The 27,654-nt window shown below is 37.5% G+C and overlaps 1 protein-coding gene across 6 annotated transcripts in view; it reads left to right on the top strand.

Annotated features, from left to right (window-relative positions):
* INPP1 (inositol polyphosphate-1-phosphatase) overlaps positions 1-27,654 on the top strand; it is a 56,100-nt gene that overhangs the window by 14,258 nt on the left and 14,188 nt on the right. For 3 of the 6 annotated variants that reach the window (XM_020993608.2, XM_020993610.2, XM_020993609.2), the window contains exon 2: positions 26,523-26,793. In XM_020993608.2, coding sequence (XP_020849267.1) covers positions 26,590-26,793 — 204 coding nt within the window. In that variant the 5' untranslated portion in view covers positions 26,523-26,589. Of the gene's footprint in view, positions 1-26,519; positions 26,794-27,654 lie in introns of all 6 variants that reach the window. The other 3 variants (XM_020993605.2, XM_020993607.2, XM_020993606.2) reach the window with 1 other exon arrangement.

Here is a 27,654-nt window from a genome sequence, read left to right as displayed (position 1 = left end):
TTCATTTTAAGTTAGTTTAAATATTTAATTGCTTGAAAAATAAATATTACCCTGTTCTTTATATAATGGCAATTATATCATTTCCTCTTGATTCTACAGAGAGTTATAATTAGCATCAAAGGGAGTTATCTTTTAGAACATTAGAAGATATTTCAATTTAAAATCCTGCAGTAATTTATCTTTATCAGCAGCTTTTTAAAGAGCTAATAGTTTGAGCAATTACATGGAGTGTTCCATCCCTAGAACATTATGTCAATTGTCTAGCTAATTCTGAAGAATCAGCATTTTTTAAAATTCAAAAAGTGATTGCTTCAAAAACCAAGCATTTTAAAAGCAAGTTTCATGTATTTCCATAATCCAGTTTCATTTGAGAATAATGATATATCTTTGGAAAAAATGTATCTGATGGGGCAAACTCATAAATCAGAACCACGGAATCAAAAGATAGTGAAACAAACAACAAAATTTTCATAGTACTATGAGAAGTACAAGAGTTTCATAATTACAAACTAGTTGAGAATAATTTCACAACTCCCTAAATCTAATTTAATGTTTTGACTTCATAGGAAAGGTGGTTGTGATATTTTTGTTATAACTTTGAATGTATCATACCCTTTTGTAAAACACATTAGCATGAAATAAAGCATACTTGTTCAAAACTAATAGCTAGTCTTGATGAAATGAGCATGGTACTGAATGGCTTTTATGCCTAAAATGACAAATGGACAGTCAAATGAAGGAACTACAGGTTAGAAAATTCTTAATTTTTTTTCAAAATAACACCTCAGGATAATACATTAGATAGTTTGAATAATTAAATTTAAATAAATACGAATATAGGACCAGGCCTATCTATACCCATACCCATACATATACACACCTAGAAAAACTAATCCAGGTTCAAGATAACCTGGGCCATCAACCACTAAAATCCATCAGCACATAAACCTCACCACTGTATTTACTCTGAATAAGTCTTTTAATTTAACTCTACATGCTCATTAGAATTTTTGATCCTAGATGACTTTGCTTTAGAGTTAGGGAATTTCTTTGAACCTCTATTGCATTTTCAATTGGGCTCCTATGCCTCCAGAACCTATTTGGATGACTCTGCCTATAAAATTCTCATAGAAGCTGTGTTGGGACTGGAATGAAGACTAATTCATTCCCAAGATGCTTTTTTGGCTTAATTTTTTTTTTCTTTTTATATCACCTTTATTTCCTCTTCCCTCTCCAAATAGCACAAATCATCAGCATTTCTATATGTTACCAACAAAATGCAATGGGAAGAGATAGAAAGAGAAAGTCCATTTAAAATAAGTACACACAGTCTAAAATACTTGGGCATCTACCTGCCAAGTCACATCTGTGAACTATATGAACACAATTACAAAGCACTTCATTCAAATAAAAATAGGTCTAAATAATTGCAGAAATATTAATTACCCCCAAGTAGACTAAGCCATCATAATAAAAATGACAATACTACATAAGTTAATTTACTTATCTAGTGCCATACTAGTCAAACTACCAAAGAAATAATTCATAGAGCTAGAAAAATAAAATTAATCTGAAGGAACAAAAAGTCAAGAATATCAAGAGAACTGATGAAACAAAAATGGAAAGGAAGGGGACCTAGTATTACTAGACTTCAAAGTATGCTACAAAGATGTAATCATTAAAAACAATTTGGTACTGGGTAGAAAATAGGTTGATATATGGAATAGATTATGTATAGGATATACAGAAGCAAATGAGCACAGTACTTGAATGTTTTATAAACTTAGAGATCTCAGCCATTGGAGCCCTCCTTTTTTAATAAAAACTATTGGAAAAACTGAAAAGTAGTCTGGCAGAAATTAGGCCAACATCTTACACTGTATACCAAGATATACTCAAAATAAATGCATATTTTAGACATAAAGGGTGATTTCTTAAGCAAATTAGGGGAGCATGGTAAAATTACCTGTCAGATCTATAGATATGGGAAGAGTTCCTAACCAAAAGAGAGAAAGAGAGCTTCACAGGAGGTAAAATAGATAATTTTTATTATATAAAATTTTAAAGTCTTTACAAAAACAAAACCAATGCACCTAAAATTAGAAGAAAAGCAAGAAAGTGGGGAAAAATCTTTGCAGCAAGTATGTCTTATGAAGGTCTCACTTCTAAAGTACATAGGGAACTGAGTCAAATTTATAATGTTAAGAGCTATTCTCCAATTGATAAATATTCAAAAACTATGTATAGGGGCATCTAGGTGACACGGTAATAGAGTATATGGCCTGAAGTCAGGAAGATTCATCTTGCTGAACTCAAATCTGGCCTCAGACACTTAATAGTTGTGTGACCATGGACAAGTCACTTCACCTTGTTTGCCTAGGTTCCTTGTCTGTAAAAATAACCTGGAGAAAGAAATGGCAAAACCACTCTTGTATCTTGGCCAAGAAAACCCCAAATGGGGTCATGAATAATTGGACACAACTGAAATGACGGAAGAACAACCTGCATAGGTAGTTTTCAGAGGAAGCAGTCAACACTATCACTAGCCATATTAAAAATGTTCTAAATCAGTAATAATTAGAGAAATGAAAATTAAACAACACTGAGGAATCTCCTCACAACCATCAGATTAGCTAAGATGAAAAAAAGGAAAATACTATGCTGGAGGAGACGTGGGAAAACAGGTACGTTAAATGTACCATTAGCGGAGCTGAGAACTAGTCCAACCATTCTGGAAAGCAATTTAGAACTATGCCCCAAAGGCTATTAAACTGTGCATACTCTTTGATCCAGCAATACCTCTATCAAATCTCTACCCCAAAGAGATCAAAGAAAGGAGAAAAGGACTTATATGTACAAAAGTATTTTTAGTAACTCTTTGTGGTAGCAAAGAATTAGAAAGTAAGAGGATGTCCTTCAATTTGGGAATATATGAATGTGATGGAATACTATTGTGCTGTAAAAATTTTGGAGGGGATGGTTTCAGAAAAATCTGGGAAGACCATTATGAACTGATACAAAGTGAAGTAAGCAAAACCAAGATAACAATTTACACAGTAACAGCAACAGTATTAAAATAATCAACTTTGAAAGATTTAGTAACTCTAAGCAGCACAATGATTCACCATAATTACAAAGGACTCATGACGAAAAATGTTGTCTACTTCAAGAGAGAGAATTGATGTGGACTCAGAGTGCAGAGTAAAGCATATTTTTTTCTTTAAAAAAAACTAATGCAAATATTTGTTTTGTATGACTATAGATGTTTGTAATGGGTTTTTTTTTCTTGCATTCCCAATGTGGGGGGTGGGGGGAGGAGTAGAGAATTTGGAACTAAAAAAAAATGATAAAAAAAAAAGTCTGTGATTTAAAAATTTTTTTTAAATAAACAGGTCTCAGTTGAGAGGTTTTTTTTAAAAACCGTGAAAGGCTATTTATATATGGTAGTATTTTTTAAAAAATCTTTTCATAATGAAACCAATGTAATATGGCTTTTCAAAAATGGCAGAACAGATTTGGCTATTTGAAAGATTCAATTACTCTCAGGAACATTTTTCTTCTTTTTTCAGATTGCTGATTTTCATAAAATTGGCGGTATTAATCTTGTCTAGAAAGGGGACAGCTAGGTGGTACAATGGATAGAGCACCAGGCCTGGAGTCAGAAATATTTGAGTTCAAATCCAGCCTCATATACTTACTAGCTGTTTGACCCTGGGCAAGTCACTTAACCCTATTTGCCTCAGTTCTTCATGTGTAAAATGGAGGGACACACTGAAGAAGAAAATGGCAAACTACTTCAGTATCTGTGCCAAGAAAAGCTAATGGACAAAGTCCATGAGGCCACATAGAGTTGGACACAACTCAACAACAACAACAGAAAAGTTTAACCCTAAATCATCACATTCTGTATAAGACAAATAATGCAGATATAATCAATACTAATAAAAAGAAATGTTGTAAATAGACTATCCCATACAAGACATAAAAATAACTATCAATAAAACAAAAACATTTATTATTCCTATTGCAGGACATTATGTTAGTTACTGTAGGTCCATAGAAGCAATACTTTGGCTTATATAAAATCCCCTAAGCAAGACTCAAGTCCATTTGCAGCAGGGTTAGCAGGCAGACCCCCTCACCTGTAACACAGTTACATGAGTCAACAACACCATTTGTAGATTGCCCCTCAGTCTGCTACTTCATTCATTTCCATATTTGATCTTATTAGGCAGAACTTGAGGATAATCCAAGGCGACACTTGTATATTTCTTCACTAATAACATTTCAACATATCTCTCAATCAACTAATCTCAGAGCCTTGTCTTCAAGTAATGAAATATTTAATATATTGGAGAAATCTTCTTTTCTGGTAGTAACTACTCATTTCTCTATTAAGTCATTTTTAATCTCCCACAATTAAATAAACTTCAAAGTGAATATACAACTTAATAACAATGAAATTAATAATGCAAGACTGATAGGAGAATAATTATAGCCAGACCTCAAACTCTCATTGTAACATTCCTCATTTCTGAACACACAGTCCTACACCATTTAGTTCACTCCAGATAAATTCCTTCTCAAGAATTCTCTTCACAAGATAAAGATTACAATAGTGAAGACAGAATATATTTCCACATTTCTATCTCCAGAAGTAACAGGACAACAGTGTCTAGCTTTTTTCAAGGCTTCACTCAGTCTCTCTCAAGACTTATTCCCTGTAAAATTCTTTTTGTTTTTTCATAAAATAAAAATTAAGACAATTGTCTTGTCTTCTCTATAATTTATATCATATATCTTATAATTATACATATTCTTTCTGACTCCATAGGAAGAGGCACCTCATAGAATAATAGTTATAACTATAACTCTTAACACCTCTCCTTCTTATAAGAAATAATAGTCTCAATAGTTTCTGGTGGAGGGGCTTTTGCAACAGAGGTTACACAATCTGTGTTCTTTCCTTGTCTCAGAAAACCTGTAAAGGCCTCTCTAAAATGAAATAACTTGACTAAGAACCTACTTTTCTGCATTTGAAACATTCCAACAACTAAAAATAAATTGACTGGGTGAATCATTGGGTGATAAAATGACCTTAAATCAGTTTTGTTAAGACCCTATAATTTAAAAAGTTATTTTGAATGATAGATATTTCTTAATACAAAGTGATTTGTATGTGATCCTGTGAGACCAAGACCACTAAGAAAACCAGATGAAGTGTGAATATATATACACACACACACACACACACACACACACACACACACACATATATTTTAAATTAATGGAAGTCCATAAGATAGATTCAAACATACTCTCAAATTCTTTTCTAAGACTCATTCTGGCCTAGTGGATAGAGAGTTGACTATGGAGTTTAGAAGACCTGGGTTTAAGTCCTAGTTCTAGATAACTATCTAAGACTATAGGGCACAGAAAAGATGCTTATTTGCTTTGGGAGAATTTCCTCACCAGGAGTTCACTCCACTAATTAAAACATAAGTCTGGTTACCCCACTCCCTCAAAAACAAAGTTTCAAAAGCATAAATAACCATTAATGTGATTCTGTAGGACCTATGACTGCTGCTGTTATTCAATTGTTTCAGTTGTGTCTGACTCTTTATGACCCCATTTTGGAGTTTTCTTGGCAGAGATCCTGGAGTGGTTTGCTGTTTCCTTCTCCAGCTCATCTGACAGATGAGGAAACTGAGGCAAACAGGGTTAATCAAGATCACATTCTATGTAAGACAAATAATGCAGATATAATTAATACAAATAAAAAGAAATGTTGCCCAGGGTCACAAAGCCACTAAGTGTCTAAGATTGGATTTGAACTCAGAAAGATGAGTCTTCCTGACTCCAGGCCCAGCATTCTATTCATTACACTACCTAGCTGTCCCACTCTTCCTAAAAGGGAACTTTAAAAAGGAAGCAGCTGTTTATACAAAAATGATGAAATGGATCTGGTTAGAGATCTTCTGATAAGGGAGTGTAGAAAAGATGGATCACCTCTTGATAGAGAAGTGGTGAACTCAGTGTAGGTAGTTTTTAAAGTGGCTAATATGTGAATTTGTTTTGCTTGACTATACATACTTGTTACAAGGTTTTATTTTTCTCTTATTTTTTTAATGAGAGAAAAGCAGGAGACAGAAGAGAGAAAATAAATTATTGTAATTGGAAAAAGTTTTTTGGTTTTTTGGTTTTTATTTTTTTCCAAAAAAAGAGATGGGTTGTAGTGGTTGGTGGCTTATTACTGAAGAAGCTTGAGGTAGCTATTTGTCAACCTGATAATCACAATAAAGGAGTCTACTTTCCTCCCAGAGCATGAATCCAGGATATTAGAGACTATCCCAGTACTTGTCAGACAAGATGACTGCCACCCTCTTGGGATGATTCACATGGGCATACATAACTGCCAATACTGCTAAAGATTTTAGGTAAGAAACTGAAGACCTTAGGGGCACAGGTGGCACTTTAATCACTACTGCCCAACAGAAAACAAGGAATTCAGAAGAGGCAGATTTGGGGAAATAAACAGTTGAAAAGATTGTCTGAGAATGATTTTTGGATTTTTGGACCATAGCTTGAAATATAGGAATGACAAGCCTCTAGCCATTGATAGAGTGTACCTAGCATATCTTTGCATGAAGTCCTATAAATCTGATCAAAAAGGTCTTAAAAGGAAGAGGGTGAGAGAAAATGCACTTGTCTATTCATCCAGCTAAATGTTGTAAAGTAGGAAAAAACAAGAACAGTAGGGAAGTACGCTGAAGGCAAAAATTCTAGAAGGAGCTAGTTATTAAGCTTATAACATCAAATATCAACACTTAAATGCTACAAAATAGGAAGAATAGCAGTAAGGAGATACATTGGAGACAAAATCCTTGAAGAAAACTAGTTACTAAATTAGATATAGCCTCATATATTTACACACAAATGCACAAAGTAAGGGTAAAACCAAGAAGAGCTGGAGATTCTAATGTGTAGAGGCAAATTTGATTTATTGGGGATCACTGAGATGGGATCCACACCGGGAATATAGATCTAGAAAGGTATACTTTATTTCAAAGCAGCATCATATAAAAAAGGTGTGTATATGTATATGTGTGTGTTTATATGTGTATATATATTTAGAATAGCATGGTACGTATTCATGGGAGAAAATTAAGAGGGGGAAGAATCATGGAAAACATCTGGGTGAACATCAGTGGAGGCAGAAATAGTGAACTGGCATTTATCAAGTGCTTATTATATGCCAGACACTGGACAAAATGCTGGGGATGCAAAGAAAAGCAAAAGACAGTGCTTGTTCTCAAGGAGCTCAAAGTCGAATAGGAGAGATAACATGCAAACAGCTATGTACAAATAGGATAGATACTGGATAAATTAGAGATAATCAGTGGAGGGAAGGCCTGGGGATTGGGAATCAGGGGATTAAAGGAAATCGGGAAAGGCTTCCTGTAGAAGATCATGAGACTTGAAGAAAACCAGAGAAGCTAGAAGGTGGCAATGAAGAGGAAGAGTGCTCCAGCATGAGGACAGCAAATTAAAACACTTGGTATTGGGAGATGGAGTGTCTTATGCAAGGAACAGCAAAGAGGTCAGTGTCATTGGATTGCAGAATAGGTGGAAGGGGGAGTAAGGAATAAGAAAACTGGAAAAGTAGGAAGGGGGAAGGTTATGGAGGCCCTTTAAAAGCCAAAGAGAGGATTTTATATTTGATCCTGGAGTTTATTGAGTAGGAGATGGCAGTCAGACTTACATTTTAGTAAAATAATAATAATAATGATAAATAGTACTAATGTTTATGTAGTGCCTACTATGTGCCAGGAGCTGTGCTAACAGCTTTACAATTATCATCTCATTTGATCCTCATGACAAACCTGGGAGGTGGGTGCCATTATTTTCATATCCATTTTACATATGAGGAAACTGAGGTAGAGTGACTTGCCCAGCGTCATATAGGTAGTAAGCACCTAAGGTGGATTTGAACTCACTTCTTCCTGACTTCAGGCCTAGTGCTCTATCCACTGTTCTACCCAGCTGCCCTGAGATGCCCTAGTAAGATCAGTTTGTCATCAGAGTAAATACTACTTGGAAAGAAACTAGGTAAGTTAAGGAAATGGATCAGAAGCCTGGCACAGAGTTGTGATATAGAGTGTTCTCTCTGCCAGAAAGAGTAAAGTTACAAGTTTCTTGATATGCCTAAATAATATTTTTTTTCCCTTCAAACAGTGGAGGAACCAATAAAGGAACCTCTATTCTGGGTCTGGAGAAACTTGTGGCTGTTGTGGAAATGTGAAACTTTGTAGGGGAAGTGACTGTTCTATCTTAGAATCTGTGATGACAAAGGCAAAGAATAGTCTGACAAATATTCTGGGTTCAGGGAGATTAGATTTCAAAGGATTTTGAGAGAGGGTAGGTCACATGAACTAAATTTCTACAGCTAGGAAATGTGGAAATTTCCTACAGTAGGAAAAAGAAGCTCTTAAAAATGAAATTTTGAACATTCAAAGAAAAAAATTCCAATGGGAAAAAGGGGAAGGAATTATCTAAGGTGACTTATTAAATCATGGGGAACTCACCAACCATTTTTAAAGGCCTACTGGCTTTGTGACCCTGAGCAAGTCACTTAACCTGGATTACTCTTAGTCTCTTCATCTACAAAATGAAAATTACCTACTTCAGGGGGTTATTGTAAAGTTCAAATGAGATAACATGTATAGCACTTTACCTTAAAGAGTTACATAAATGCTAGCAATTCTTTTTCTCCTAGATTTTTGGAAGATCCATAGAAGACGAAAGCAAGGGCAGTTAATGGAATATGAATACCAAAGTATGGAAATCAAAGAATATCAGAGGTGCAAAAGTTCAGAATGAACTGAGACAATGAAGAAAGCTGGGACTAACAAAAATTGGGGGAGGGGATGGCAAAGCAAGAAAGAGCAAAGAAGGAATAAGATTACCATTTAGGCAGAAGGTAGAGGTAATCAACTGCTTTTTGCTTCTGTTTCTCTGCAAAGGAAAATTCTTTAGACTGGAAAGAATAGAAAAACAGTTAATAGGGAGTTGATAACTACCTAGCTGCCCTTGATGTATACAAATTACCAGATGAACTACATCCTAGGGTGCTAAAACAAGACAGATGTGATTGTTTAGCCACCACCATGATCAATGAATGGACATGTAAGACAGGAGAACTACCATAGGGTTGGAAAAAGGCAAATATTGTCATAGTGTTCAAAATAATGGAAGAGAATGGAGCCTGCAAACTGTGAGCCTGACAGCGTTAGAACTTTGCATGATTATTGAACATCTAGAAAAGGAAATAGTGATCACTTAGAACCAGAATGGTTTCTTCAGGAACAAGTTGTGCCTTATTCCTCTTTTAATAGAGTTGTTAGACTGGTAGTTTAGGGGAATACTGTGGTTATTGTTTTGTTAGATTTTAGTAAGGTATTTGGTTCTCTGTGCCTTTGGGAAGGTTGTTCCCTGTACTTGGAATACACTCCTTCCCCTGTCTCCTGGAATTCCTAGTTTCCTTCAAAGTTCAGCTCTAATGTATGGCACCTCCTGCATGAGGCCATTCCAGGTTTCTCTTTCCTCCTCCCCTCCAAATTACTTTGTATTCAGGGCAGCTAAGTGGTGCAGTGAATAGAGCACCGGCCCTGGAGTCAGGAGGACCTGACTTCAAATTGACCTCAGACCAAACACTTGACACTTACTGGCTGCGTGACCCTGGGCAAGTCATTTGACCCCAATTGCCTAAAAATAAATTTAAAAAAAATTAAAAAGAAAGGTGGTAAGAGGCACAGATTTGAGAGGTTGTAGGTTATGGAATAAAGACTTGGCAAGCAATTGGATATGAGGGAGAGAAGGAAAATTGGAGGATGATGCCAAGGTTGCAAACCTGGGGGCCTAGAAAGATTCAACATAAAAAGAAAAATCAAGAGGGAGAGAAGATTTTAAAGAAAAATAATGAGTCCTGTTTAGAAATGTTGAGTAGGAGATTCCTATGGGATACCCAGTTGGAGATGTTCATTAGGTAATTAATGATAATCTGCCTCATGAGGTACAGAGCCTGGATTTCTCCAGCAACTTAAAGTAGATGGGGAGATGACTCATTGATTGCCTTATATTTCCCGAACTGTGTTCTGTGGGTCACAGCTGGGCCTCTGTACTTCCATGAAGCAATCTGAGGGGTTTCTTAGAAGAAAATAAGTAAACCATAATGGTGGGCAAACACACACAGCAAGCTAATCTTCTTGTGCTGTTTGTTGACTGGCTATGTTTGCCAGATGTTACAGGAGGACACACGCATCAGATCCATCAGATTCCACCAAGAACCTGCTACCTTCTCATGTCTCTAATTCTTTCTTTCCAGGGCAGGCAAGAACCGAGCTCGGCTAAAAGCTTAGGTTTTGTAGCACCATTGTTCCTACATGGATTAAAACCTTGCTAATCCAACCCCAGAGCTTGAAGTAAGAAATAGGAGCCAGAAAAGGAACTGCCTTGATTTTTCTTTTCCCAGCCCAGGACAACTTCGAATCTCAGGGGCTAAACTTGGAATTTGAATTGAAGTGGGAGACCTCCTCTGGAGCCTCTTCTGGTAGCTCCTGCTTCTTCTTTATTCAGGCTGCAATTCCTGTTACTGTCCTTTCTCTTGGCTATTTTCCAAGATCCCACCTCTTCCTGTGAACCCACCTTTTATGCCTTATATTGGTCTTATAAGCTTTCTTCACTATTTTCTCTAATTATTCCACATTCCTTTCTGCATAATTACCCTACCCTACTTAGTGTCCCTCAAATACTGTGACCTAGATTTTTCTAGGACAGTCTGATTTTCATCTTTTCTGTTGCATTCATTAAAAAAAAATCCTTTGTCATGTCATGTGGAATGATATTGGACTCAGATAATATGGCTACCATTTCAATGGTTCTCTCTAAGAGTTGAGGGAATCCAAAAGACAGGAGCCCTTTCAAACTCATTTCTATTTTTAGGATAGGATCTGTCTCTCCTCTCTCCAGTTCCACATTGACTTTGGTCATTGCTAGATGTAGCCTTGCATTCCCACTTTTCCTTCAAATTGATCAAGGAAGAAAACAGCTAGGACTTTTAGTTCAGTTTTCCCGTTCTACTCAATGAATTTGAAAAGAAAAAGCAGGATCTGGGAGAGGCAGTTCACCATTTTGGAGCATCCTTTTGTTACTGTAAGTAGGGCAAAGTATCTCTAGTATTTTCAGTAATTTCAATAATGTCACTAAACGTAGGACAAAATGATGTCCTTGTACTAAAGAAACTAGACACAGTCTCTACCCTCAATTCAAGGAAGCTAAAGAGAATAGAGTATGTCAATTCCACCACCCTGCAGAGGATTGGAGAACCATGAAGGGGTCACCTCCTCCAATTGAAATTGAACATGAGACTGATCTCAGTAAAAATTAAATTAATTGCACATTATGTACATTCCCCCATTAGATTGTAAGCTCCTTGAGAAGAGGGACTGTCTTTTGCCTCTTTCGGCATGCCCAGTACTTTGTACAGTGCCTGGCACATAGTAGGCACATAATGAAAGTTTATTGATTGATTTATCAATTGATATAGCAATCTCTACAATTCCTAAAGAGATGGGTAGGTCCCAATCTGTATCATGGCTACAGTTGGACTGATGGCATTTACCCAATGCTCACCATAGAGCCCCTTTCCTCTAGGAATGAGGGACTGAACTCAGTGACAGGAGGGTCTAGTGCACAGCTCTAGGCTGAATCTCCAGTGCACATTGTTATCCCTTTGATTCCTACTTGGATGTATTCTGTCTAAGCCCTAGGATAATGTAGGACTTAAACACAGAGCCAAATGCGGATAAGCTCCTGACTGCAACTTCAAAAGGAGATCCAGGGCCAAAACAAACATAGATGGGGTCACAATGAGCCAGAGCATTTCAGGTGAGCTAACAGAATCTGCTCCATAGAATCTTTGCTTGGCTCTTAATTCCTTTACTTTGTACTAAGAATTTTACAAAGGCGAGGCCAGACCATCATGTACCAACAATGATTGCAGCTCTTGGTCACACATGAAGATTTTCTCTTTTTTGACCCAAGTGGAAGCAGAATTTGCAGAGCTCATCTCCTGTGCTAGGACCTTCCTATAACTTTGCACCTCCATTTTGTTACTATAATTTAAGTCCACTGGACCAGACTTAGTATTTTCCAACATATTTCTCCCCCAAATAATTAAGTGACCTGTTGAAAGCCTTGAGCTTTACTCTAAAGTATGTTAAAGAATTTGTGCAAAAGTACATTTAAGAACTCTGGAGATGCTTTACTCTGAGGAAAATTCTCCCTTGGATTTTGAAACCAACAAGTATTAATTGAAGCCTTCCTGAGAGTCTGGGACAGACTTCCACAATACTAGGAAAAGAACACTATGGATAGCACCCTAACTCTATGGGGCTCTTGTTCAAGTTGGTAAAATTGTCCTTTGCTAAGGAAAATATCTAAGGTAATCTAGGCTTAGACCCATTCTTATATTTGGGAGGGAAATAAAAATCAGTAGTTGGAAAAAGTGAAGCTGCCCATTAATGGAAGGGAAGATTCATTCATTCATTCATCTCTCTCTCTCTCTCTCTCTCTCTCTCTCTCACACACACACACACACACACACACACACCCCTCCCTCTACCAGAATCTTGTTTTGTTTTTTGTTTTTTTCTTTGCCAGAAGACTTGTCCCTAGGAGAGAGTTAATGAAGTAGCTGGCTTCTTGTTTTCAGCATCCTCCAGAGACCACAAGATGGAGCCACTTGACCCTAATCTACAGATTTAATCTTGCTACCCCACCTCTGAGACTAATTTATGTGGCTATCTGGGAGACAAAAAGACACATAGATACATAGGTTAGGAGACTCAGAATCAAGTCAAGCTTTTTCTCTTGGTCCCATTCTGACCTAGTTGTGTATAATATCTTGACTCTTGTCCATTGTGACCATTACATTTCAACAACTGGATACCTATCTTATTTCTCTTGTGCCTAAGGCCCTAACTTTTCTTGCTAGTCTTCCCAAGAATTGGTACACTGCCTTTGATCCGCAGCCCCTTGGTGAGACCCCCACAACCAGACCTTTCTCGTTTGCACTGGCTGTCTGGACCTCTGCCTATTCCTGCTAACAGATTATTCTGATGTCATCTGCGCTCTGCCACCTACCTTACCTTCTTGTATCACTACCTGTTATCTGCTATACTTTCCTGTCTGTCCACCCACCTGCCCAGATTTCCTGTCATCTGCTCCTGGGTCCTTTTACAGATCACCTGCCCCATCTGACCCTGACAATTCTGACCCTGTTTTCATCTATTCCACCACCCATCTATCCCTAGTACTGCTGAGTAACACGGGAGAAGGCTTGGCATAAGCTGGAAGTAGAAACTTTGGCATTACAGACCAAAGAGTAATTTCAAATTTAAAGAATGATTAAAATCCTAGTGATTTGAATTGAGGAGAGAAGATAAAACTCTGCAGAGAGAGACCTCTGAGCCAGGAATTCTTCACGTTTTTTGTGTTATGGACATAAAAATTTGGGCAGTCTGGTGAAGCCTATGGACGCCTTCTCAAAAAAACATTTTTAAATGAATAAAATAAAATTCATAAGATTACAAAGGAATTTAAGTATGCTGAGATGTAGCTTATAAACAAGAACACTATGATGACGTACAATCTAGCGTCAGGTCTAATAACTACAGGAATTCCAAAGTGGAAATAAATGCCATTGTAAGTGATATGTCAAAATGTCTGCAACAATTCTAATTTGATGTGAAAATATATGTGCTGTAACGATGACAAAATCACCGGCACTGCTAATACTAATGTAGCAAGTTAGTGAAAATAAAAAAAACATCCAAACTTATAACCCCCCTAAAACCAATCAACAGATCCCTTCTGTGGATCCCAGGTTAAGACTCTTGCTCTAGATTCTTGTTGCAAATATATTCCTTGGTGTGGGTCAAAGGTTCTGCCATTGGAATTCATTAGAGTACAGGAAAAAAAAAATTCAACATCTACTGGGCCCCAAAGGAATAATGGCAGAACCTTTTTTTTTTAAGTTGGGTAGTCAGTGGGGTAGATTTTTGGCTGATGAACCTTGTGCTGGCCCTGGAGAGGAGTAGAGAAGAAAAAGAAGAGAGAGAACAACTTCTAGGACATTTTTTTTAAGGCAATTGGGGTGAAGTGACTTGCCCAGGGTCACACAGCTAGTAAGCGTCAAGTGTTTGGTCTGAGGCCAGCTTTGAACTCAGGTCCTCCTGACTTCAGAGCTGGTGCTCTATGCACTGCCCCACCTAGCTGCCCTTTTAGGACATTCTTAAAGTTGGACTAGGATTTTCTATCAAAACTATCGAGTTTGGCTTCAAATATGTTTCTGAAAGTTGTTTTGGAAGCAGATATTTGAATATTTGATCATGTTATCCTATTAATGTCTATAATTTCAAGCATAGATACACAAAATTTTGTATTCCTTCCCCCTCTTAGAATCTCTCACTTCTTTCAAGGCTCATATCATATGCCATTTCATAAGTAAGTCTTTCCCTACTCCCTTATTTGCTAGTACTTTCTTCTCCCATCCCAAGTTATCATCATGGTGTATATCTTGTCTATACCTTGTATCCTCTCAGGAGAATATAAGCTCTAAGGGGACAGGGAAGGGTCTTTTTTGTTAGTTTTCATTTTGCTTCTCTATCCTTATTTCCTAGCACCTTGCCTTGCACATGTTAAGCATTTAACCAATGCTTGTTGGAACTGAACATTTAGAACTCACACTTAGCAATCCTAACTGCCTTTGTCAATGTACAATGTGACCATAGATGTCACCCTAGCTGTCATTTTTGACTCTTCAGTATTTCACACGCACCCTACCCCACCCCTATATCCAGTCTATTACCAAGGAGAATCTGTGATTTTACCTTCATGACGTCTCTTAAATATGCTTCCTTCTTTCTGACGTTGCTACCACCCTGAGGCAGGGTGCCATCACCTCATGTCTGAACTGTTGCAATGGTCTGTTGGTTTGTCTGCCTGCTACAAGTCTTTCCCCACTCTAGTCTACTTTCCACTCAGTTGCTAAAGTGCTCTTTCTAAAGTACAGTTCTGACCAGGATAGCCCCCTAGTCAGTAAACTCCAATGGCTCTCTACTACTTCCAGATTCAATCTTTGAGTTTTAAAGCTCTTCATAACCTGGCCCTTTCCTATCTTTCTGGGGTTATTAAACTTTACTTCCCTCCACAGTCCAGTGATACTGGTCTTCTTGTTGTTCTTCACACAAGACTCTCCATCTCTTGGTTCCATTTTCATGGACTGTCCCTTATACCAGGAATTCTCTCTCTCCTCATCTCCACCTCCTAACTTCTCTGGCTTCTTATTCAAGTCTCACCTTAAAATCCTACCTTGTGCATGAAACCTTTCGTGATCCCTGTTAATATTATTGCTTTCCCCCTGAAATTATCTCTTATTTATCCACTATATATTTTGTTTGTACATGGTTGTTTGAATGTTAGCTCCCCAATCAGGCTGTGAGCTTCTTGACAGCAGGGACTGTTTTTGCCTTTCTTTGTATCCCTAGACCTTAGCATAAGACCTGGTACCCAGTACCAGCTTAATAAATACTTCTTGACTTTATCATACATCTGATGCATTGTTAGTGTTTAACAAACTAACTTGGATCAGTTAGTAATTTAATTACTAAGGTAAGTGCTATTTCTAAAGAAATGGTCAGGGGGTGATTATAGACTTAATTGCAAATGGGAAGAAGGAAGTAGAAGCTGCAGCACAGTCTTCTCTTTCTTTTACTTTTCTATTTCTAACCTAGAAGAAAAAACTTCAAGGAATTGTAATAGAGACAAGAAGGAAAGAGAATATAGGGGAAAAGTTGAAGGCCTTTCCCTGAAATTAGTAAAACAGCTTTCTTTCACAAAGACTGTCCCTCTAGAGCAGGGGTTCTTGGCCTTTTTTGTGCCATAGACCCTTTTAGCAAGTCTGACAAAGCTATGGACTCCTCCTTAGAATAATGCTTTAAAATGTATAAAACAAAATACATAGCACTATAAAGAATACTAATTATATTGAAATAGTCATCACAATATTTTAAAAATTTTGTTAATTTATTTTGATTTATCAACAATCACTTCCATATGCTTTTGAGTTTAAAATTTTTCTCCCCCTTCCTCCCCACCACCCTCCTCAAGACGGTGCACAATCTGATATAGGCTATACATTACATTACTATTAAATATATTTTCACATTAGTGGTGTTGTAAGTAAAAATTAAAACCAATAGGAGGAACCATCAGAAAGAGGAAACAAAAGTCAACAGAAGAGAAAAAAAATAGCAATTCAACTTTCATAGTTCTTTCTTTGGATGTGGATAGCATTTTCCATCATGAGGCCTCTGGAGATGTCTTAGATCCTTGTATTTCTGGGAGTGGTTAAGTTTATCAATATTAGTCATCGCACAATGTGACTGTTATTGTGTATAACGTTCTCTTGGTTCTGCTCATTTCACTCAGCATTAGACCATACAAGTCTTTCCAGGTTTTTCTGAAGTCCGCCTGTTCATCATTTGTTATAGCACAATAGTATTCCATTACATTCATATGCCACAACTTGCTCAGCCATTCCCCAGTTGATGGGCATCCTCTCAATTTCCAAGTCTTTGCCACCACAAAAAGAGCTGCTAGGAATATTTTTGTACATGCATCACAATATTTTTTAAAAAATAAATTCCAGGTTAACGAACCTTGGTCTAGAGAAAACTGAACTCTAATATGAGGAAGTCACACTATGCTGTCAGTGACTGCTATGAGAGATGGGGGGACAAAATACTAGAAGATTTGTAATACTTGAGCAATAGCAGCCTCTTGGGGGCTGAGATTCGTCTGAAGTCTTGTGCCCTTTGAATAACTGGAAGCAATATAAATAATTGAAAGAGAAAAAAATGTTTCTGGAAGGCTTAATGGTTGGTTTTAAGTAGAACCAGGTTGGCACTATAAAAATTTGATCATTATGTTAAACTTTGTCAAAGTGAATTCAACAGATAACTATCAAAAAGTGGTTACAAAAAAAAATGTGGTTATATAACTTTGTCAAGTCCCATATTTTCTTCACAGTGTAGTAAAATAGCCTTGTACTCTTCATAACTGGCTGGGTGTATTTCATGTGGCTGTCTCACTATGGTGGGAGAATACTCAAGACAAGAGGAAAGCCTTCATTCCAAGATAATTGTTGAAGAAGGAGAAATTCTTGTTTTGATAGTAGCATCAGAATGTTCACAGTAGTGAATGGTAGGAGCCTTCTGTTTGTGGAGGCCCGGACTGTTTTAATCACAGGAAATATTTTCTTGAATTCATGTCATTCTTTTTGGAAAGAGTTTTTGGTTTTGTTTATCCATTAGCAAAGTTTTTAGAAGCAGAATTCCCCATTCTTCTTCTTTCCTTCTTTCCTTCCTTCCTTTAAAAGGGGTTATTTTTTTTTAAAGAGGAGTCACTGTAGAAATGTTCATAACTATCTTTTTCCTACACAGATTAGTATGAGAACACACGAGTTCATGTGTTTTGCCAAGCATAGAGAAATATGTATTATAAATTATTTCTAAACCAAGCTAGTAAAGTTTTATTAGCATAGCTGCTTATCAAATAGGAAGCATAAAATAATTTGTTTCAGTTCAACCAAAATTGGAATATAGTGCTCAGCATCATTACTCTTTAACCATCAATGGCTTTCCTACTGAAAATGATTGTAGATAAACACATAAATTTTGTTAACTGGTCCTCTCATCCATCTAACTTCTTTAATATTGAAATAGTTCCTTTCTTTTTTCCCCTCTGAATTCATTTCAATTTTATGAATCTTCATTCCTTTTTTTAAAAAAAATTTATATAAGCATTTATTACCTCTCCTTTCCACTGTTCCCCCACTGAACACTTTTTTAAAAAGAAAAAACCCTCATAACAAATATGCATAATTCAAAAAAACAAATTCCCACATTAGCCATGTCTAAAAATGTATGTGTCATCTGCAATTTAAATCCATCGCCTTTCTGGTAGGAGGCAAGAAGCATCTTCAGGTTTTTTGACTCTGGGTTTATCATTGCATTGATCAGAGTTCTAAGGTCTTTCAAAATTGTTTTCCCCTATAATATTGTCCATGCATATAGTATGCCACCATATCATCTGCTCTAGTCCCTTAACTTTACTCTATGTGTGTCTCCCTGCTTTGAGTATATTTCTTGTAAACAACAAATTGTAGGATTCTGGTTTTTAATCCACCTTGCTATCTGCTTCCATTTTATGGGTGAGTTCATTTCATTCACAGTTATGATTACTAATTGTGTATTTCTGTATATCCTACTTTTTTTTTTACTATTTATTCTTTTCTCTCTCTCCTTTCACCCTGTTGCTCCTCAAAAGTGTTTTGCTTCTTACCACTGCCTCTCCTAATCCACTCTCCATTCTGTCAGCCCCACCCCTTCCCTCTTTATAGGGTGAGATAAATTTCTATACCCAGCTGAGTATTACATCATTCTCTCTTTGAGCCAGTTCTGATGAGAGTAAAGTTCAAGCATTGTGTGCCCGCCATCCAGTCCACTGTAAAAGCTGTAAAAGCTCTTTCACATCTCTTCTATGTGAAATAATTTACCCCAATTCTACCTCTCCCTTCCCCCTTCTCCCAGTGCATCCCTCTTTCTCACCCCTTAATTTAATCTTATTTTTTGGGGAGGATATCATCCCATCATAGTCAACTCCTATTCATGTTCTCTATCTATGTATACTTCTTCTAACTGTCCTAAAAATGAAAAAGTTCTTAAGAGTTACAAGCATCATCTTCCCATGTAGGAATGTAAAAAAGTTTAACCTTATTGAATCTCTAATGATTTCTCTATCATGTTTACGTTTTTATGCTTCTTTTGTGTCTTGTATTTGAAAGTCAAATTTTCTATTCACCTCTGGTCTTTTCATCACAAATGCTTGAAAGTCCTCTATTTCATTAAATGTCAATTTTTTTCCTCCCCTAAAGGATTATACTCAGTTTTGCTGAGTAGGTGATTCTTGGTTGTAACCCTAGCTCCTTTACCCTTTGTCATATTGTAAACCCTCTAATACTTTAATCTAGAAACTGCTAAATCTTGTGCTATTCTGACTGTGGTTACATATTTGAATTGTTTCTTTCGAGCTTTTCCAGGCATTCTTTTTTTGTGGAGTGGGATGGGGTGGGAACCTGAGACCAATTCACATTTTCCTTTGAGGCTTTGCCTGTAGCTGTTTTGACATTGTTGTCTTCTTCTGAGTTTGTGTTTTGATCTTCCCTGTCACCACAGTAATTTTCTGTGGTCAGGTTCTTCTTTTGTTCTTTGCTCATTTATTCTAGCCTATTTCCTCACTTTAAACTTAATTCTATATTTGGGCTCTACTCCTAGAGTGAAGGGGCTACTGTTCCAAACTTCACGTTTTCATGTTGCTGTTTCAGTTCTAATACTAGGGGTTTGCAAATTTTCAGTTCTTCCAAAGTGATATGAAAGGTTTGGTCACTGCTTTCCTGGCCTGTGTTGTTTTGTGAGTGACCACAAGCATTCTTTTCCACCCTGGAACTATGACCAGGGTCTAGAGCTCCTCCTTGCCCTAGGACTGCAACCCAGAATCATGTATGAGCAAATGCAACAGAGTCCTGTTCCCAGTGCCAGAAAAAGGTCCTCATAATTTTCTTCTGAGGAGTTGTCCAAACCCCTTTCCATCTTTAGGCTAATTGCTCTGGAAGCCCCTGCATGCTGCCAATTCAGTTGCGCCCAAAACCTTCTGCTGGCTTGCAGTGATGTAGCCTACACTGACACTGTGCACCACTCTTATCCCAGTGAGAGAGTCCTTTCCTGCCAACCTTCTAAGTTGTCTTGAGCTGGAAAATTATTCTACCTAACTCCAGGAAAAATAAAGTAAAAAAAGTATGCTCCAGGGAGCAGCTAGGTGGTGCAGTAGATAGAGCACCTACCGTGAAGTCAGGAGGCCCTGAGTTCAAATCCAGCCTCAGAACAAGCAGTTGACACTAGTGTGTGACCCTGGGCAAGTCACTTAACCCCCAATTGCCTAATTAAAAAATAAAATAAAATGAGAAGGAAGAGCAGCTAGGTGGAGCAGTAAATAGAGCTCTGGCCTTGGAGTTAGGAGGACTTGAGTACAAATCCAGCCCCACAGACTTGACACTCACTAGCTGTGTGACCCTGGGCAAGTCACTTAACCCCAATTGCCTCACCTAAAAAAAAAAGAGAGGGAATATGGCATGATGGATAGAGGACTAAACTTGGAATGAGAAGGCTTGGGTTCAAATCCTATCATTGACACCTACTAACTGTGTGACCGTGGGTAGATTCAGTTATACTCATAGGCTCAGTTTCCTTATCTGTAAAAATGGGAAAATATCTATTATACTTTCTTTATAGGGTGATTGCAAGGGTCCAATGAGATAATATATGTAAAGTACTCCAAAAATCTTAAAGTGTTATCTAAATGTATGCTATTCCTATTATTCAAATAGGGTGATTGGGTAAGAAGTACGATGTAGCAGCTCATACAGCGCAGATGAGCTAGGAGTCGCCAGTCACTACCCTTCCTCTAAGACAGAGAAATAGCAGACTCTTCCATCTTTCTTGCCACAGTGGCTTCTAAACGTTATCATCTGTCCCGCTGCCTTACCCCCTAGGTCTAGGACCTAGATTCTAGGGGCAGACACCACCTCTGCCCTGCCAGTGAACTATGAGCATTTCTGGCCTTTTCCATCTGCCATGCATCTAACTCTTTTCTGTCTCTCCCTTCCTCCTCATGCCACATTAAGACTGTGGGCTCCTTGAAAGACAGGACTGTCTCACTTTTTCTTTTTGTACTTCCACATCTCTAGCACTTAGCACAGTTCTTGGCACATAGTTGGGTTTTTTTCTTTACTTTATTAAAGAATAGAGATATCTGGATATTTATAATCATCCATTGCCTCTCCTGGTCTGATTACTAATGGGACTATGGTTAGACATAGAAATTTAGTCCCCTAGGATGTAATTTTTCAGACCTGTAGACCTGAACTTAGTAAAAGAACACCTAAATGCTTTAAATATTTTCTCGTCATCCTCCTCCTTTCCCTTCCTCATTTATGCTTAGTCTACCCTTTCTAGTTTGGAGATCATCCTCTTTGATTCAAAAGGAGGGGAACAATATGGCAATTAAAGTAATCCTGTTTTCTTACTCTCATCTGTTAAAATTATGCCATCTGTTTTAAGCTATGGCTGTATAGTCCTTGTTTTTCTTGTACTGAACATTGCTTAATAACCCTTTTGTTGTCCTGAGTGGTTCTGGGTTTTTCCAGCCTAGCTTTATTTGAGGACTTAGTCTTCTTGATACTATTTTTGCAGCATGGTGTCAGCTTTTTGCCTTCATCCTTGGGTATGAACCCCCTCCCAGACCACATTGGTCCATGTCATTTCAAAAGCGCAGATTGATGTAGATCCATTGGCTTCTTTAGATGCTTCCCTCTTTTTTTCTCATCAGGCTTTTTTGTGTATGTGATTGTTGTCAGAAATTTGTGTTTAGAATTTCCTGTCTCTCTTTTAAAATTCTATTTTATCTTCCATTAACAGGTATAATGATAGAGAATCAGAAACAAGAACAAAAGAAAGAAACGAAACCAAGTGGAAAGGATTATAGATGATTGGACATGTGTCTATATGCTTGTTATATACAGGTTCTTTAACACAAAACAAAGAATATGTATATTGTCTCTAACAGGGGAGTTGCCAAAATTTTTTTATTTCTGTGTCACCTTTTGAATCTATTTTTATGTATTTAAAAGACATGTTGCTATTGTCTTTATTTTTTTTTAATTTAGGCAATTAGGGTTAAGTGACTTGCCAAGGGTCACTAAGTAAGTGTCAAGTGTTTGGTCTGAGGCTGGATACAAACTCAGGTCCTCCTGACTTTTGGTCCAGTACTTTATCCACTGCACCACCTAGCTGCCCCTGCTGTTGTCTTTAAAACAACATTGTTAGTCCATATGTTCTTTGTGATCAGCTTTCTTGATACTGTATCATTTCAGATAAACATTCCTCAATGTATATTCCTCTTCTATTGGTCTTTTCTTAGGACATACTAATTTTTCATTGCTTTTATGTATCACACAGATCTATGAATTGGTATAACTATTTTGGAAAGCAATTTGAAATTATGTCCAAAATGTAACTTAAACATGAATACCCTTTGACTAGGCAATACTACTATTGGGCATCAAAGAAAGAGAAAAAGGAGCTATATGTATAAAAATATTTATAGCAGTCCTTTTTGTAATGACAAAGAACTGGAAACTAAAGGGTTGCCCATCAACTGCGGAACTGTCAAACAAGTAATAGTATGAAGGTAATATAGTACTTCTGTGCTGTTAAGAAAGAATCAAAAGGATAATACAGTGTGAAGTGAGCAGAACCAGGAATAATTTATACAATAACAACAGAACTGTAAAAGATAAAAAACGCCGAAAGACTTCAGAGCTCTGATCAATCCAAATCAATAGTACAGTTGAGAGATCACTGGGCCTATAGTCAAGAAGATCTGAATTCAGATGTGGCCTCAGATACTTGCTAGCTGTGTGACCCTAGACAAGTCACTTAACCTCTCTCTGCTTCAGTTTCCTCAACTGTAAAATGGGGATAATAAAAACACTCTATCTTTTGTAGTTGTGAGGATCAAATGAGATAATTGTAAAATACCTGCACAAGCCATCTGCCTCCTGACAGAAATGAGACATTTTTTGGATGTAGCTAGTGCTGGAATTTTTCTTGGCTATGCATATTTGTTACAAGAGTTCTGTTGTTTGTTTTTTCAGTAGAGGTGGGGAGGAAGGTGAGAAAAAGAGAAAATAGGTTTTGGTTAATTAAAAAAATTTAAATCATTTATATACCATAACTTGTTCAGTCACTTCCTGGTTACAGACACCTAGTCGGCTTCCAGGATCTTGCTATTAAATAGTTCAACTACTTCTCTTCATCAACCATTGGTATGCCTAGCCATACGTGGATCATGAAAGTCTTTTTTTTCTGACCTTTCTGAAATAAAGTATATAGGCTGTATGAACTATGCTCAGCATTTCCCACCTAAGTTATTAGGAGGGCTAAGATTATTGGTGTCAAACTCAAATAGAAACAGATCCCTGCTGCTGCGTAGTAATTTGTTGTTTAATTGTTTTTCAGTCATGTCCCACTTATCATGACCCCAGCTGGGATTTTCTTGGTAAGGATACTGCAGTGGTTTGCCAGTTCCTTCTCCAGCTTATTTTACAGATGAGGAAACTGAGGCAAACAGGGTTAAGTGACTTGCGCAGAGTCACACAGCTAGTAAATGTCTGAGGTCACATTTGAACTCGGGAAGCTGAGTCTTCCTGACTCCAGGCCCAGCACTCTATTCACTGTGCCACCTATACTCCCTACTACACTGCCCACCCTACTCCCCATTTAGTAAGCCACAAACTAACATTATCTATATTGCATTATACTTTTATTTCTTTTGTTAAGTATCTCCCAATTACATTTTAATCTGGTTGGGCTGCTTGAATCTGGTCTAAGACAATAATGATGCCTTCCTTTGAGATCCTTTTCAATTTCCCTTTACAAACCAGCACTTTCTTGTTAGAACTAAGCCCAGACAAAAAGTTCCCTTCTTTGCTTCTGAGAGAGCAGATTATAAACTGGGTAAGTCTTGTATTTGTAGGCTGCTGTGCTTTTAGCATAATTAGGCTTCTAATTGGTATCCAGGTAATTGAACACAACATATACTTTGTTTCTTCCATTTTTTGTGACTCAAAACCCTTCATATAGGTAGAAGGTAAATGCACTCCCACAGCAAAATCACACATTTTTCCTCTTTCTCTTCACACAAATCCACTCTGACATGCTTCTACCCTTGGGTTTATAGATTTCTATAGAGGGGTATGTAGCTTGACATGACAATACTGCCCCTTTCTTCTTCATGATTTCATTGGTATAGTGCAATCATAAGTCCTTTTCCACCAAGACTCAATAAAACAGTTAACATGTATATAGCACTTTAAGGTTTGCCAAGTTCTTTACATATATTCTCTCATTTGATCCCTCACCACCACCCTGTAATGTGGATGCTGTGAATATCCCCCAAAAGATGAGGAAACTGAGGTTGTGACTTTAGAAAGTCCCATACCCAGTAAATGTCTGAGGCAGGATTTGAACTTGGGTCTTCCTGATTGCAAGTGCTCTAACAACTAAGTCACCTAGAAGCCATCAGTAATATCTGTAAAATTGTATTTATCTCTTTGTGTTACAATTTTGACTTTCATTTTGTTCCCCATAACCTGTGCATTGGTAAATATCTGAAACCCTAAGTATTGTTCCTAGCCCTCTTTCCTGTTTTTTTTTCTCCTGAGAATTCCTGGTCACGTCATACCTTCAGTAGAAATCCAAGAAATGACAGGAAATAGTCTCTTGCACAGGCATAGTAAAAATGGGATCTAGCATCTTTGTCTTCCTTATGTGATCCTTTTTTCTCAAGAGAGAACTGTTTAGGGAGCGATGAGGTGGCACAGTGGATAGAGTACCAGCCCTGGAATCAGGAGGACCTGAGTTCAAATCTGGTCTCAGACACTTGACTACGTGACTCTGGGCAAGTCACTTAACCCCATTGCCTAGCAAAAAACAAAAAGAAAAAAAAGAGAGAACTGTTTCATTTACACTATAGATTTAAGGGCCACTGCATTATCCAATGAAACTTAACAATGGAACAAAAGTCTAGTATACACTTCAATACAGGCAATCATATGTATCTTCCAGAGCTGGAGTTATAAACCTTTTTTGTATGATGGACCCCTTTGGCAAGAGACTGGTGAAACCTATGTACTTCTCTAAATATTTAAAGTGCATAAAAAATTTGTAGGATTACAAAGGAAATGAACTATATTGAAATATATTTATCGAAATTTCTTTTTTGTTTCATTTTTATTTTACTTTTATATTCAGTTTCAAATTCTAGCCCTCCTTTCACCCCTCCCCTACCTATTGAGAACTATAATACCTATTATACACATGAAGTCATGCAAAACATATTTCTGTATTAGCCGTGTTCCACCCCCACCTGCCACCCCCTCCCCAAAAAAGAAGAAAAATAAAGGAAGGGGAAAAATATACTTCAATCTGCACTGTGAGGCCATTAGTTCTCAATCTGGAGGTGGATAGTATTTTTTATCATGAGTCCTTCGGAGTTGTGATCACTGTCTTTCATAGTTGATTATCTTTACAATATTGCTATTACTATGTAGATTGTTCTCTGGTTCTGCTCATTTCACTTTATATCAGTTCACATAAATTTTCACAGGTTTTTCTGAAACCATCCCCTTCATTTTTTCTTATAGCACAATAGTATTCCATCATAGTCATATACCATAATTTGTTCAGCCATTCCCAAATTGATTGGTAGCCCCTCAGTTTCCAATTCTTTGCCACCACAAAAGGAGTTGCTACAAATATTTCTGTACATATGTTTCCATTTCCTTTTTCTTTGATCTCTTTGGGATACAGACCTAGTAGCAGTATTTCTGGGTCAAAGGGCATAAAACTGTCCAGAATGGTTGGACTAGTCCATAGCTCACCAACGGTGCATTTAGTAGACCTATTTTCCCACATCCCTTCCATCATTTGTGACATTTATTTGAACTGGTTATTTATTTATATCTTGAGAATTAGTGGGATGGTGGAAAAATCATTAGCATGAACTAAGCAACAGAAAACTGAGGTCCAGCAAATTCTAGTACTGGCTGCCTCCAACCAACTGAGATTGGGGAAACCACAGTATCTCTGGGCATCAGTTTTCTCATCTATATATTGAGCAAACTAGACTACCTGTTTTCTAAAGTCTTTTTCAACTCTAAAATTCCATGACTATGACTTTATAACTCAATGATATTCTGGGCAATCGAGTTTATTAAATAGTTGAGTTTTGCCTCAGTATTTGAAATCTTTTTTTTTTTGCAAGGCAATTGGGGTTAAGTGACTTGCCCAGGGTCATACAGCTAATAAGTGTTATGTGTCTGAGGTCAGATTTGAACTCAGGTCCTCCTGAATCAGGGCCAGTGCTCAATCCACTGCACCACCTAGCTGCTCCTAGTGAAGCTTTCAACATATCTTCATACATGCAACTGTCTTAAGATAGGATTAAAAAAAAACCAACAAAAAACCTTTAAACACTCCTTTAAAACACCAGCCCACAAAATAACATTTAGACATCCTTCAAAAGTATGAATGACCGATTTGAGTGAAACCAGTATCGTCTCTACCCCATAGACCCAGGAATTTCACTTTTTCAGCTATGCTGCAGTTACAGACAGATGCTTAATTGTAGTGGTGCCAGGGGACCCCCTTTCAGTGATACATAATTTTGCATCATCTTTTCTGAGCTTACTTTTCTTTCACATTCTTGTATTTTTCCAGCAGACAGCAGTCTAGAGTTACTGTGTGGCTTTCACCCTCCGCTACAAGCAGAAAGGCACAGCTTTCAGAAATGTCAGAAATCCTCCGGGAACTAGTCTATGTTTCTGAAAAGGCAGCAAACATTGCCCGGGCCTGCAGGCAGCAAGAATCACTTTTCCAACTACTAATAGAAGAAAAGAAAGAAGGAGAAAAGAACAAGAAATTTGTAAATGACTTCAAGACATTGGCTGATGTGCTGGTACAGGAAGTTATAAAACAGAATATGGGCAGCAAGGTAAGAAAGCTTGCAGCAAAGACCGTTGTTTTTCTCTCTATGTAAATTTCATTTCATAGCAGAATGCCCCTTTAAGAAAGGGATTGTAATGGTTCCATCTTGTGTCCTCAATGCCTTGTGGTCAATCAATCATGCTACCCTTTACAAATTAGCTGCCTTTGGCAACATGCTGTATTCTCTGTATACCCACCATTCATATCTCTGTGGCCTCTTGGGTCATCTCTAACTTTGGGTTCATTAGAGCTCCTGATTCCATATCAGAAGAATATTAGAGTTAAATATAGGATTTTTGTGTCTGGAAGCAGTTTGGAATCACTGAAAGCTCTGTGTGCTTTCCCAGCTGTAATCCAGTGTAAGCGCAAATCAGGGCCCAACTCACTCTAGTTCATCTGTAGCTCCTTTTAAATCTCTATGTACTGATGAACTAACTCAATGGACTGTTCGTCCAATTGCACGTCATAATAACAGACAAGATGCAGCCTTCGTTAAACTAGTTTTTCCTATCCCTTGAGTATGGATCCCATTGAGGAAGTTTTATAGTATTCTCAGGCTTGATTCAAGCAGCACAATGTTAGTAGACACGGGAATATATTTGAAGAACCTCCCTGTCTAGAGGGGAGATGTTTGGACAGTGCAAAATGTCCTCCATGATAGTTGTAGTTGCCACACAGAGGCAACAAGGTGGCTCAGTAGATAGAGTGGTGGACCTGGACACAGAAAAACCTAAATTCAAATTTGGCTTTGGGCACTTACTAGCTATGTGACTCTGGGCAAGTCATTTAACAGATATTTGCCTCAGTTTTCTCATCTGTAAAATGGGGACACACAAACAACACCTCTCAGGGTTGTTATGAGGCTCAA

The sequence above is a fragment of the Phascolarctos cinereus genome, unplaced genomic scaffold, assembly GCF_003287225.1.
Source record: "Phascolarctos cinereus isolate Bilbo 61053 unplaced genomic scaffold, phaCin_HiC Scaffold_726;HRSCAF=1367, whole genome shotgun sequence".
NCBI classification, from domain to species: Eukaryota; Metazoa; Chordata; class Mammalia; order Diprotodontia; family Phascolarctidae; genus Phascolarctos; species Phascolarctos cinereus.
The sequence above is the reverse complement of the archived record's forward strand: the minus strand, read 5'-3'. Positions and strand labels throughout refer to the sequence as shown.